The sequence below is a fragment of the Giraffa tippelskirchi genome, chromosome 2, assembly GCF_054371585.1.
Source record: "Giraffa tippelskirchi isolate mGirTip1 chromosome 2, T2T-mGirTip1v1.2.pri, whole genome shotgun sequence".
Lineage (NCBI taxonomy): Eukaryota > Metazoa > Chordata > Mammalia > Artiodactyla > Giraffidae > Giraffa > Giraffa tippelskirchi.
Window position 1 is genome coordinate 9,583,364 of NC_137276.1, and position 14,890 is coordinate 9,598,253.

At 48.8% G+C, this 14,890-nt stretch overlaps 1 protein-coding gene across 2 annotated transcripts in view; it reads right to left on the minus strand.

Annotated features, from left to right (window-relative positions):
- HTRA1 (HtrA serine peptidase 1) overlaps positions 1-14,890 on the minus strand; it is a 59,485-nt gene that overhangs the window by 18,960 nt on the left and 25,635 nt on the right. For both annotated transcript variants that reach the window (XM_081534177.1, XM_081534166.1), the window contains exons 2-3: positions 10,135-10,234; positions 9,523-9,727 (exon numbers count right to left, since the gene is read on the minus strand). In XM_081534177.1, coding sequence (XP_081390303.1) covers positions 9,523-9,727; positions 10,135-10,234 — 305 coding nt within the window. The remainder of the gene's footprint in view (positions 1-9,522; positions 9,728-10,134; positions 10,235-14,890) is intronic.

Here is a 14,890-nt window from a genome sequence, read left to right on the forward strand (position 1 = left end):
TAAGCCGAGAGGCCAGGCCAAGAAGGATCTCCTACACGGCGCTGAGATCACAGCATACACAGAACTCGGAAGGACGGTGTCATCAAGTTACCACCATCCGTTTCCACAAATTGACATGTTATTGTTGCTGTACCGGGAGGGGAGGAGAAGAGGTGGGATGTGTGGCGGCGGGAGGGTGGGGGGAGAGAGTGACTGGGGTGGGGGTCTTCAGGTGGGACAGACAAGAGAAGTGATGGAGAAGGAGGGAAAGAGAGAAAAGAAACAGGATGGTTACGGAAAAACAAAAGAGAGAAAAAGCAAATGAATCAACCTAGTCCTCCTCACTGTTTACGCACACCACCATAATGTTCAGTCTCCTTTAAGCTATATCAAGAAACGCTGGTATTTCAAAGATCCCCTTACTCTTGCTGTTTCAACCGCAAAATGTCAACATTTCTATTCGGAAGCCCAAGGGCCAGTGACTGTATATATTCTCTGGCATCGAGAGGAGGAAAAACAGTCTCATTGAATGCAACTTGCCTTCCCCATCTGCCAGCTCCTCCACTTCTACCCGGTGACTTCAAGTTGGCTAATGCTGCTACAGTGGTGTTTGGCCAATAAATATTTATGACGATCAAGGGATGTGAAAGTGAATATATGAATGAATAAACAAATCAGATCTTAAAAGATCCATCAGGATCCTAAAATTGGGATTAGGCCAAAAGTGGGGGTTAGCCAAGGCCTAGCATTTCAGTTTGGGTAACTGAGTCTGGATGCAGCCTGGTTTTCAGTCATCTATGAGGTTGCAGGCTTGAGGCTCAGGTGATGGGAGACAACTTAAACCCACCAGTTCCACAAAGGGAAGAGTGTGGCCTCACTCTGTTTGGTAGGTTCAGTGCTCAGCTCCGTGGTATCTGCTAAGCTGAACTGAAGGCAGAATGGATCCCCACTACCCAGGACCACTTAGAGTGTGTGTGGCTCCAGAAGCAGGGAAGTTGCCCAGGATATATCATTTTCATATTATTTATTCTAAAAAATTCCTAAAGACGTAAGCATGCGAAGTCACTTCAGCGACCCTATGGACTGTAGCCCACCAGGCTTCTCTGTCCATGGGATTCTCCAGGCAAGAATACTGGAGCATGTTGTCCTGCATTGGCAGGTGGGTTCTTTACCTCTAGCGCCACCTGGGAAGCCCAAAGATGTATAACTTTCTCTACATAAAAATAATTTGGGTTGGTCAATGACATAGGGCTTATTATAATAAATTAATTCTTACATATTCATGGCATAAAATGGCAGTATAGAAAATGTTCTTGCCACAGGGTCAATGGTTTCTATGAGTTGCCTGGCAGCCAAAGCAAAGAGGGAAATACCATGAGTCACATGTTCTCATTATCAGATTGTGATAGCTTATTTAACAAAAGTGACTGGTTAATTAGCACAATTATTAGAATAACCAGTCCTCAACTCACCAGAATGTCTTATTTATGCCTTGCCATGGAAAGTAGTTGGTTTGAGAAAAGCACTTTGGGGAAACTACTTCCATCCTGCCATGAATGAGAGGCAACCAGCTCATTGTGAACCCTCTGCAATTCTAGACTCTCAGCAGACTGACTGCATAAGAAAATGGAGTTCTCCAGAGTGCGACCAGGAACCCCAAGGCCAATAAGAGACACAGACAATATGCAGAGGAGCCAGTTAACTTGTGTTCTGGAAGCCTCTAGTAAACTCACTGGGAAACAAGGTCGTACTTGGTCCAAGGTCCACGTCCTCTGGGCAGAAAAGGAAAACTAAGCAACTCTAGGCCCCCCTACCCTTCCCCTTGGCTGGCTCTGTCTGTCCTTCACATCTCAGTGTGGATGTTGTCTGTCTGCTCAGATAAGCCTACAATACCTTCAGAGGGCACCCCAGCCTCCAGCGCCTCCTACTGCTTTCTCTGTTTGTTCCTTCACTGAACCAATCACCATATTTATTCCATCTGCCTGTTTCTGTACCAAACAGTAAGCTCCATGGCTTCTGCCCACTGCTTTTATATCTTCAACACAGTGTTTGGTCAATTAGATGCTTATGTTAGTGGCTCAGTCATGGCTGATTCTTTGTGAAAGGAGGCTCCACCAGGCTCCTCTGTCCATAGGATTCTCCAGGCAAGAATACTGAAGCGGGTTGCCATTCCCTTCTCCAGGGGATCTTCCCAACCCAGGAATCGAACTCAGGTCTCCTGCATTGTAGGTAGATTCTTTACTGTCTGAGTCCCCAGGGAAGTCCCCAAAATAGATGTTTAATAAATATTTATAGACACCATGTATGAATAAAGAATAACTGAAACAATGAATGAACCAGACCTTAAAAGATCATTAGGATTTAAAACTAGATAATAACTCAAAATTCACAAAATTCCTCTCTATCAATGTTACAGAGAAAGAGGTTAAAACTAAGGCCTCTCTCTGCTTAACCCAGCAAGACCAAAGCATCTTCTTCAGCAAAGAAGCACAGTCCCCACAAAAGCAAATGAGATCAGCTTCTTTGCCCTTTCCCCTGTGTTACCTCGGGCTTCACCTCACTTGGATCTAAAGAGCATATTTCAGTCCAAGCACATTTGGCTCCTCTAGAGCAAGGTGTTAATCATCTCACACTGGGATTGGCAAATTTTGTCTATGAAAGGTCAAAAAGTAACAACTGTTGGCTTCATGGACCAGGTGGCCTCTATCCCAACTACTCAACTCTGCTGCTGACCAGTAAGAGCAGCTGTAAACTCTACCAAAGCAAACGGGCAAGGCTGTGTCTCAATAAAACTTTATTAACAAAAGCAAATGGAGGTCCAGATTTGGACTGCAGGCCACAGCTGGCCAACCCCAGGTCCCAACACACTGCTACACACTAACAAAAACTAGCAAATGGAACCAATGCATGCCCTCCCCCTCAGTGAAGGGGACATTCCCCATGGGACACCTACAAATTCAGTCCCAACAACCTGGGAACTGCTTTGCCAGAACCATAAATAATAGTCCTGGTTGAATTCCCTGAAGAGAAATCACCAAAGTGAAAAAAAAAAAAAAGCATTACCATATTAAGAGAAAAACATAGCCAAAGAATTTCCTTAACAATCAACTAAGTTCTTGAAATGGGGCCAGAAAACACACTAGGGCTCTGGTTTTGATAGTTTGGGGAACTGAAATATTTTCACATTCCATGAGAAGCTGCAATCAGAACAACGAGGAGCCTCGTCCTCATGAGCCCCTGGACGAAGGCCGACCTAGAGCAAAAATGCCGGCTTCCAATCCAGCGTCTGGATGGACATCATCTAATGAAATATTGACTTGCATCCCCCTAAAAATGGTAAAAAATCAATACGGTAACAGGAGCCTCTTAACATCAACAAGAGTCTGTGGCCCTTTAGCCAATGCAATGCCAGCCTCTCAGTTCATGGAGAAAAAACAAGGAGAGACCACAGACCGCTCAGGACGGAGGGAGTGGGAAAAAGAATTCAAAATGGAAAAACACAGAAACAAAATACCAGGGTAGCTATGGTACTGGGAGCCGCATTCCAGCTCCTGGTTACTTTACGAGGATGAGTGACAGACTCCAGAAGACAGGGAGCCGGTCCAGCCGGGCCCTGTGTTATCTGATTCACTTTTGGACAAGCTCGGGCGGCTGAGTCAGCGCCTTCTGACGATCAGGTTGTCTGAGGAGAACTGGCTGGAGGCGGGGGCGGGGGCAGGCATGAGTCACGCCTGCACCCGCCGCTCCCCTCCCTTGCCACCGTCCCCGGGTCACCTGGACCCTCCTCGCTCCGAGAAGTTGGGGCAGGTCAGCCACAAGCAGGCCAGGCTCTGAGAGACAGGCCTGGAGAGAGATCAGAGCCGCTCAGCAGCTCCCGAGACTCCGGGGTGAAGGGTCTGGGGCCCTTCCTCTCCCAGAGCCATCCGGGTTCTACATTTCACAGTCGGGGGGTGGGGGTGGGGGGGCGTGTCAGCTCTTCTGGCCCCAGCAGCCAGCTCAGGAGGAAAAGGACCCTCTGCCCACAGAGCAGCCCCCCAAGCCCAGAGGTGTCACCTTCAGCCACTTCAAACAGCAGTAGGTGGCATCTGGCCCAAAGATGGCGGCAGATGGTTGCAGGCCTGGCCTAGAGGTGCGGGAAGAAAACCACTTCACAAGACAGGACAAGCCTGCTTCTAAATATCCCCTGGGGGTTCTGGCATCAGCGAGAAGTGCCCACAGGAAACCTCGCTGCTCCCAGGGCTCTGAGTGACCAAGGATCACAGAGCCCTCGGGGCCCAGCAAGGCCACACTTTGTCCCAACTCCAGGAATCAGAGGAGCACTGGCCTCGCGGAGTCTGGGGTGGAGACGGAGGTGCTGCTCTGCAACCCGCCTGCTGCGTGGTCACCGCCTCCTCTGAAGGTGGGGAGCAGCCACTGCAGGAGCCCCAGCGCCTTCCTGCCCCCCACCCCACCCCCCAAGCTCGCAAGCAGCCGGCCTTGCCTCCTCTGAGCGGAGGACTCTGAATTCATCCTCTGCACACGGCTGTTGAGCCCACGACAAGTGACTAAGACAGCTGTGGCCCTCACACCCCAGCAGCAGAGAGAAACTGAAATCCACAAGTAAACACGAAAACTGGGAGGGAAATATGAACAGTGACGTGAGATCCCCTCTGGGGTTATGCATCCCCAGAATGAGGAGGGGAGAGAGGGACATGGACCCTCCCTGGGTGGGCGTCAGGGAAGGTCTGTCCGGGGCAGAATTTAACCTGAGGCCTGAAGGACCGGGGGCTTCCCCAGTGGCTCAGTGGTAAAGAATCCACCTACAATGCAGGAGACACAGAAGCCATGGGTTCGATCCCTGGGTTGGGAAGATCGCTGGAGGAGGGCTTGGCAACCCACTCCAGTATTCTTGCCTGGAGAATCCCCATGGACAGAGGATCCTGGCAGGCTACAGTCCATAGGGTCGTGTAGAGTTGTACATGACTGTAGCGACTTAGCACACACACACACTGAAGAACCGGAAGGTCACCTATGGAGGAGCTGGAAGGGGGACACCCCGGGGAAGGCAAGACCAGGGCCCCTAGAGAACAGCTCTGCTTTGTGGGAGGTGGCAGGGGGTATGGAGTAGTGGAAGGCTAGCAGAATGGGGGAAGTGTAGAGAGAAGAGTGCAGGAGGGAAGGGTGGGACCCCCAACAGGCTGGGTGCACCTTCAAGTCTCTGGTTAAGTCATTAAGATTTCTCCATAAGCAGACAGAGTGTGAAGGGCTTTATACAGGCAGACAGGACCCGATCCGAAAGTTGCAGTCCTGGAGTGGGGGGTCGGGGTGGGGGGACAGATGCTTTTCTCCTTCCTGTTTCCTAATCAACACAGCTGGAAAAACAGCTGCAACAAAAGTAACTTTCTTACCTTCTTCAGTATATCCCCAGTACTTATCTCTGTCCTGCACTCTGACCTAAACAAACCAAATATATTTTTTCTCTCTCTCTTCCTGAACTACTCAGCAAAAAAAAAAAAAAAAAAAAAAAAAAGCTGCATGGACAAAACACAGCCTCTGGAGAAAAAAATTTTAAGTGTTCTGCACACACGGCCAGCGTCATGTTCAACACATTTTGAAATCCGTTTTTATCTGAGGCTGAACTAGTTTGCCCTCAAAGCTGCTTTCTATTAAATTGTTTGCATGCACACTGTCCTTCCTTCCTGCAGCTGGCACCACCCCCCTGGACCCAGGAGAATGCTGGCCCCCTTCCTTAGCCCCAAGGAAAGGGCAGTGGAAAGACATGTCTGGGCAGGCAGGCTGCCTTTGGAGGGGACACCCTCCTTCTCCAGCTTGGCGGAGGCAGGCGCCCTGCTCAGGGAGGTTCCCCCCAAAGGTTCTCCCTGCTCAGACTCAGCAGGGGAAGTGAGTGCACACAAGTCCACTCAGCAGTGAGGAGCAAAAACGCTCTTTGGTCACAAGCCCAGAAATGTCTCTGGCAAGCTCAGGCTGAGGCGGGTTTACAGAAGACGTGAGGGGGCCTTGAAGAATGAAAGGGAAAGTAGGCTGGCTGATCAGGCTCTGAAAAGGCAGGAGCTCAGACAGCTCAGGGTCCCAGCAGCAGGGGCCACACCGGCTTCCCCATGTCATTTTCCTGTGGTTGGCATCCAGCTACTGCTCCAAGCGAAGGATCTGCTTGGTCTGATGGACCCTGTGTCCCATGGCCCCAGGGGGCTTGGGGGTGGCGCCGTGACTGGTGCCCCCAGAAGACTGTCCGAGGGGGCAGAAATAGATCCGGAAGGAGATGCTGGCCTCTGCACCCAGAAGATGTGGGCAGTGACCACAGGTGTCCATAGTAATTTCCATTCATTAAAAGTGGCAGGAATAGCACACTCAGAAAGGGGGGTCGAGGCGTTAGTGATGGAGAGCCCTTCACGTGAAATCCTGGCCCTAGGGGAGGAAATGGGCCCAGATTATAAGGCACCAAGTTAATCACTGGGCCCGTGTATGTGGGGGGCAGTCACCCCAGTTTCACTGGGTTATGAGCAAATGGCCCTGGGGAGATTGAGCCATGACCTCACATGGCAAGTGCCATTCGGAATGAGTTCGATCCTCAAGCCCAAGTTTTGTTGGGTCTGTCCTGCCTCCTCTGAGATTCCCTGCTCTGTTTCTTGCTCCCGAGGTGACACAGTGCAAGGTAAGCTCACCGCCCCACCCAGCCCCCAGCCCCCAGCACTGCAGACACATTTATAAAATCCTGTGCTGGGGCACAGTAGTCTTCACTGAAGCGAGGGGCTCCTCCCAAACTGAGCCTCATTACAAACTAGTCCCCACCCCCATCTCCTAAATAATCAATCCTCCGACTAAGGGAACAAAATGGAAAGAGCTGGAAGAGATGTTTTTACTCTCCCCACTTTCAACTACTATCAGCAAAAAAAAAAAAAAAGCAGTTTAGTCAGTGGAAACCAGTCTCTTGTGTGGGTGTCTGCAATTTAATATCCTTTCATTTCCGATTCCCTTTTGCAAAGCCACATTAGTTCGACTTTAAATTTTCAAGCTCCTTTTCCTGGGGCTAGAAACTCATCTCAAATAGCCTGCTGCTGGCAAGGAGGCTAGCCTCCTGGGAACAGCAAGAGCCAGGTCAGAAACACCCTGCAAAGCTGGTCGAGATAATCCACATCCTGCCGGGACCTGCCAGGGACGACAGGAGAACCCGCCCTCCACCTTGGCTCAGAAGGTGAAAAGAACATCCCCCGGCCACAGCAGCTGCATGGGATGCGCCCACGCGTGCCAAACATGAAATTACTCAGCAGGAGCAGCTCACGCAGGGTCCAGACCAGCACCCTGCCTGCAGAGAGAGCCCGCACAGCTGGCTGCCTCCCCAGGGCTCAGTGGAGCTGAGTCCTGTGTGTGGCCACAGGATGTGCTATTCTGGCCAGCCTCCTTCCGGTGAGACTACCACATCCTGGACACCTTGCGAGCTGCATGGTGATCCTACACCGGGGTGTGCCAGCCTCCCCATGGGTTATTTAAAGCCAAGCCATCTCATCACACCAAAAGGTCAGGCTTCATCCCTGCATCATGGTCACGGGCTTGGGCACTTGGGGAGCCTGGCAGGCTTGCGTGTGTGTGCCCAGTCACTTCAGTCGTGGCCGACTCTTTGCAACCCTATGGACCGCAGCATGCCAGGCTCCTCTGTTCATGGGACTCTCCAGACATGAATACTGGAGTGGGCTGCCATGCCCTCCTCCAACGGGATCTTCCTGACCCAGGGATCAGAACTACGTCTTCTGCGGGAAGCCCCCTGGCCAGCTTAGGAGGCTATAATTTCACCACAGTATTAGCTATGTGGTCTCAGGCAGGTAACTTAAGCTCTCTGAATCTCTTTTCCTTCCTCTGTAAAATGGGAATGATAAACACCATTGTACAGAATAGGTGAAAGTTATAAATGAAGGCAGAGCCTGTTCCAGTTTTGGAGCTTATCAAGTAGAAGTTAGTATGACTATACTGTGACCCATAAACACATTTTGAAAGATGAGTTGTTACAGAATTTCCAAGGTAACCTAACAGAAATAATATGCAATCGAGACCTCTCTAAAGGTCAGTTACCTACACTGGGCACAGAGCCTGCTTCTGCCCTGATCAACAGCACAAACGAAAACAGCCTGTGCTATTTCTCTGTGGTCTGACTTCACAGCTCAGATCAGGTAAAAGGCACAGAGAGCCGGCAAAGAAGACCACTCTCTGCCTCTCAGTTTATGACCTTTTCCTGGTCCAGAAACAAGATTCCAATCTATCCCCATTCGTCCTTCCAGATGAAGTCTGAAAAAATGGCAAAGTGTGGAAAAACCAGAAAGCACAGTCTCACTGGGCACCTGCTGCTTAGCAAACCAAACCTCCATTATCAACATACCAACAAGTGGGAACTGTTGATGGTCTAATAAAAAGTGGACTTGATTTCAGCCAAGATTTTGGGCTTCCCAGGTGGCACTAATGGTAAAGAACCCGCCTGCCAAATGCAGGAGACGTAAGAGACGTGAGTTCAATCCCTGGGTCGGGAAGATCCCCTGGAGGAGGGCATGGCAACCCACTCCAGTATTCTTGCCTGGAGAATCCCATGGACAGAGGAGCCTGGAGGGCTACAGTCCATACAGTCCATAGGGTCGCATAAAGTTGGACACAACTGAAGCAACTTAGCACGTACACATGAAGATTTTGCTAAACAAATGAACAGAACAAAAATGACTACAAGGAGAATATTTCAACAGAAAGCAAGCCGTTCATTTCTCAAACTGAGCTCTTTACGTCTCAATTAAAAACAAAATTCTACGCTCAGATGACTACAAGGAGAATATTTCAACAGAAAGCAAGCCATTCATTTCCCAAACTAAGCTCTTTACGTCTCAATTAAAAAAAAAAATTCTACGCTCAGATAGTTGTAGTTCAGAGTCACACTCTTGCAGGAGGGTCCTACACGCATTAGCATATGAAAAGCTTTGAGAAGTGCTATGAGGACAAAATCCATTAGCTTTGTTTTAATTCAAGGTTTCTAAAACTGTTTTGAGTGTGAAGTACTGTTTTAAAACACATCTAGTAACTCTGCAAAACCCCAGTTTGGGAGACCTGGTTTGTTTTCAGAGTAGTTTGTTTACATGTTAATGATGGTTAACTTCAAAACCCAGTAAATTCTTTATACATGGTGAGTGAACGAAGGAACACAAATCTGTAGCAACAGTTGCCTCAGGGGTAGGAATGGAACGGAAACTCAGTTTTCACTGCTTACCTACTCATTTCTTTATAAGCCTACTGCTTTGATAAAAATTTAGAACATTATTATTAAAACTCTGATCTTATAGCCTGCTTCTTCAAGAAGCTTCCATGAGATCCCACCCTTTCCCCACCCCAGGCCACACTCACCATCTCCCAAATGCTCTCCTTTGATCCAGACCTGACTGCCTGACTGGCTCCGTCCCACTTGAGAAACTCAGGACATCAGGGAGTTCTGGTGTCTTTTGGCCTCTTCGGATTTAGCCAAGCGTCAGCCAAGGCACCTGAGAACTTGGTCCTGCAGGCGGGGAACACACGTACCTGGTGGTCGATTTTGATAAGGGCGATGTCCGCCTTCTCGTCCACATCCTTGATCTTGGCCTCGTAGGTGGCGCCGTTCTTCAGCTCGACTTTGACCCGGTGCTTGTTGGTCACCACGTGGGCGTTAGTCACAATCAGTCCGTCTTCGGACACGATGAATCCAGACCCACTGGCCACCGGCACTTCCCTCTTAGAGAAAGGAAGCCTAGAACCAAAAAGAGTACCCAGTTAAAGCTGAAACATTTAAAATCGACCCTCTGACACATTGATGCATCGGTTCTATAACAGCAACAGACATCTATTACTAGCAATTGTTACTTTGCACAATGGCTTTATTTAACTTTAAAAAATAAAATTCCCAAAATTCCACTTAGAAAATATTCTTAAGGAATCTCTTCAGAACCAGAGGCTCTTAAAACATCTAGAAGGGTCAAGAATGTAGATTTCAATAGGCAAACAGGAAAACGTCCCAAGGGAGAAGAGCTTATCTTCTTGTAGGGCTGTATTCAGTGACACTCTAAAGTGTCTCAGAAATAGCTCTGATGTTTTGCTTATGGCAGCAGTTTTGGTGGGAGCTTTGGAGACTGAGGAAAAAAGGAAGGCACTCTTTACTTGCGAAACAGTTCGATGTGAACCACAGCAGGAGCTATCTTCTCCACGACATCGGCAATAAAGTTATATTTATGGCGCAGACTGTTGGGATCTTCCTGACCTAAGAACAGAGACAAAAACAAGACACTTAAAGATCCTGTGCTCTGTGCTGTGGGTTAGAAGAACCAAAAATCCTAAAGGAGGGTGAAGACAAGTTCCCAGACCTGGGCTCAGAGACAAAGATCTTTCCAGCACTTGAGGAAATTCCCACTCGGATAAGACAGCACACATGTGTGTGTGCCGTCACTTTAGTCATGTCCAGCTCTTTGCGACCCCATGGACTGTAGCCCACAAGGCTCCTCTGTCCATGGGATTCTCCAGGCAAGAATACTGGAGTGGGTTGCCACGTCCTCCTTCAGGTGATCTTGCCAACCCAGGGATCGAACCTGCATCTCCTATGGCTCCCATATTGCAGACAGATTTATTACCACTGAGCCACCAGGGAAGCCGCAGATGAGACAGCAACACCCACCAAAGATGACCTCTTTGCTTGGCTTCCTTGGTCTCAACTGTTTCATCATGAAAATGTTGAACTAGAGGCATCAGCAGATACCTGGGCCTCCTTTAGTATTCCAAACAGTGGGTGGCCCAAGGGTCACCTTGACACGGCACCATCCACCAGCGTCCCTTCCCTGACTCCCCCAGAACCACATAGCAGCCCTTCTCAGCATACCACCACCATCGAGGGGAGGGCTGAAGCTGTTTCTGATGAGATGATACCCATCAGATGTTAGAGATTTAAGAGGCTACTATGAAAAAGCACTAAGGCAAAGGCACAGATAGTGTCTTCCCCACTGTCTGTCCCCACAGCAGATTTCCATCTTAATCATTCACTCCACTCCTCCCACCCCAAGACATCCCAGGCCAAGAGATGCCTTGATTCTACTGGGGGAAAAAAAGGGAAAAATCCAATGACCATAATTCTCTATGTAAACATATGCACTATAATTAGGGAATCCCCATGCCATGGGCATTTGCAAAGCCACTTTCAGACAAAGCTATCACAGATCCCACACAGGGTTCCAAGGAAGGCAAGAAGTTAGTTGCCATCAGCCCGATGCATGCACCCATGGCACCTGACTCAGAAATGAGCTACTGGAGACTCAGGGTACCGAGCCCCCATTCTGTGGGTACCTGGGTGGCAGAGGCAGTCTGAGCCTCTTACTTTGACCCTAAACCTGTGCCACCTGGTCATACCCTAGAATACAAGTCTCTCCGCTTGGACGGCAGAGGGGTTCCAGGTCAGTCTACAGCCAAGAATCCCACACCCCTGCCTTCCCCTCCTCTCTGCCTCAGCCGTGAGTCTAGCTCAGGGCTGCACTCAGCGCTCTGCCAGCCACACTGCCACCCAGCCTGGGGGGAAGGGACTCACAGGGAGTTTCCAGAAAGCTACAGAGAAATTTGACAGAGAAATCTAAAAATTTTTAATAGGGCTGGTTGTGTCTTTTCTTATTACATCTTGGTAGTAATTCATTTTTAGCGTATTTTGTGAATGTAGTGATCCATGATGGGTAGGAAATAACAAGGAGAAGAACCCTGATCCTTCACCACAGATGGTCTGAGAGGCCCTGGTCTGTCTCCCTCACCATCCACACAGTGGGGTTCGCAAGAAGCCTGAGGTTTAAAAGGAAACCATTGGCCTGCAAAACTGCCCCTCACTAACAAGGGGTCTGTGTGCCCCACTCCCAACATACACACACACACACAACACAAGCCCACACCTACACTTACACATTCATGAATACATGCTCACACACACATATACACACATTCACTCTCATACTCATGAGCATACACACACATACACACATATATAAAGACATCCACACACACTCATGCACACACATATACAAACTCCATCTCGTACAGAAACACACATTCATATACACACACACTCTTACATTAGCACATATACACAGTTACACTCATATTCACATATACCCACATACATGCAATCTTACATATACATACACACAGGATGCCTCCATGCCTGGGGTGCAGCCATTGCTCCAGGCTGTGAAACCTGTGACATTCTCAAGTCCTCTATGGCTCTTGGAACTGCATATCCACAGGCATCCCCAGCGGCTGTGTGACCCCACCAAGGACCTCAGTTCTCGGCTCTATACCCCTGGGCACAGGGACATCTTGGGAACCAGCCTGCCTCTCCCAACTTTCCTTCCTGGAAGTGAGAGACCATCAAAAACCAAAGGGCCCCTCTCTGTCCCAGCTCCTGGACTCTGCATGGCTTTATTTCAGGGCTGGAATTCACTCCCTTTCTGCACAGCTTGATTTTTCTAAGGTACAGAAAAAGGTCTGCAACTACTAGGCAAGATTAACTAACTCAGCAAATTTACAGTAGCATCATTTTTGTTATTTTGGTTTTCAGGACCCTTTCATATGGTACTATCAGAAAACCTTCCCTCATGATCCCCTTCTTGTGGAAGAGGAAAATTGGATATTGTTGCCATGTGCTTTAGAACTGTGGTGCTGGGGAAGACTCTTGAGAGTCTCAAGAAGATCAAACCAGTCCATCCTAAAGGAAATCAACCCTGAATATACATTGGAAGAGCTGACACTGAAGCTCCAATACTTTGGCCACCTGATGTGAAAAGCTGACTTATTGGAAAAGATCCTGATGCTGGGAAAGATGGAAGGCAGGAGGAGAAGGGGTTGACAGAGGATGAGATGGTTGGATGGCATCACCGACTCAGCGGACATGAGATTGAGTAAGCTCCAGGAGATGGTGATGGACAGGGAAGCCTGGTGAGCTGCAGTCCATGGGGTCGCAAAGAGTCAGACACGACTGAGCAGTTGAACAACAACAACCTTTAGAGAAACTGAGGCTCACGGACAATAAATGACTTCTATGTAGACACTAAATTTCCTTTGTAGAGTGTATGAATCACAGAAAAACCTGAGCAAATATACAACATTTCCAACCTAACACTGGACCCAAATGTATCTGCTGTCCTCCCAGGATTCCAGGTAGTTGTGGTGATTTAACTGGTGTGTCTCCCCGAGTTCTCCAATGGGAGAAATAAATAAGGGGATAGAAACATTCCTCCCCAACTCAGAACCTGGTGAACATCACCCAGAGACAGCTGTAAACAAGTGCCTCTGGGCTTCCTTGGACCTGCTGCCTGAGAAAGGCCAAGAGGAGGCTTAACTCCAACAAGACCAGCAACCCCAGGGAAGTGTGGAGATTCTGAGAACCTCACAAGAAGGACAGTTACTAGAGCCCTGCCACTAAAAATCATCCCCTCGCTTCCTCTTTCTACTTCCCACAAAGGCCTGGGACAATCTGCCCACATCAGGGATGAAAATGAGCATGGATTTTCCCAGCTAAAATGAGAAGCAGTTGCTTTCTCACACTCACTAGAGAAAGGGGCTCCAGGGTCTATCCACCTGGGACAGCAACGTGGGAGAGCAGTGTCCAGAGCTAGCCTGGACACCAGAAGGCCCGGGTTCCAGCCACAGCCTACTGGGTGGTCACCATTTCCCCATCTGTAAAATGGGGCCAAGTACCTCTAGAATGAGCTGTGAAGTCTATTCCTGCTCCAACATTCTATGATCTTATCCCTGTCTCTCCCTCTCATTCCAACATGCTACAGCAAGAGAAAGAGATTGTGGAATCTGAGATTGGGCACAGGACTTGCCTAATTTTGCAGCCGAGTAAACAGAACAGAGGGGCAGTGGGAACACAGACCACACTGAGAAGCCCAAGGGACAAGCCCTAATTGTGCAGCTTAGATGAAAAAGCAATGAGTGACCTCTATTATCATTGGTGGATCCGTGTCAATGGGAGAAATGAATAGAGCAGAAACAACTGAACCGAAGCAGGATCAACCAGTCCAAAGATGGGCAAAACGTCAAACCAAAGAAGTGTTTGTCTTCTCCAAACACAATTTTCAAATGAGGAATAAAAGGGTCACTAAGAGCAGCTTGACTCACTGCTGGAGTCCGGTTCCATTTAAAAAGTTGTCCATCAAACTAGAGGAAGCTGCTGCTGCTGCCTCATGGTCTTTAGAAACCCTGGCTAGCCCCATCTGCTGTGATTTCAACTGCGAGTCAACCATCTTCCTCCAAGAGGGGTCAGCTTGGGTGAAGAATTCCAGAGATGGACCTGGCTCTGCCATGACCCACTCTCTGAGTGATGGAGACGGACGGAGGGCTGGGGCATCCAAGCCACTCAGGTTGGGGAGGATGGGTCACAGCACTGGCTCTGGTCTCAGAAGAATCGTAGTGTGACACCTGGTCCAGCACTTCCCGGCTGTGTGACCTGAGGCATAAGACTCCTCCAAGTCTTATCTGGTGGTTTAGTCGCGAAGCTGTGTCTTCACTCTGACCCTTGTGACCTCATGGACTGTATAGCCCACCAGAGACCTCTGTCCGTGGGATTTTTCAGGCAAGAATACTGGAGTGGGTTACCATTTCCTTATCCAGGGGATCTTTCTGACCTGAACCCCAGTCTCCTGCTCACAGGCAGATTCTTTACCAACTGAGCTACCAGCAGGGCCCATCTACTTCCATGTATGTGCGTGATTTTTTTTTTAAGATTTTTTTGAAGTAGACCATTTTTCAAAAGTCTTTATTGAATTAGTTACAATATCGCTTCTGTTTTATGTTTTGGGGGGTTTTTTTGATCCTGAAGTATGTGAGATCTTAGCTCCCCAATCAGGGACTGACTGGCACCCCCTGCATTGGGAAGTGAAGTCTT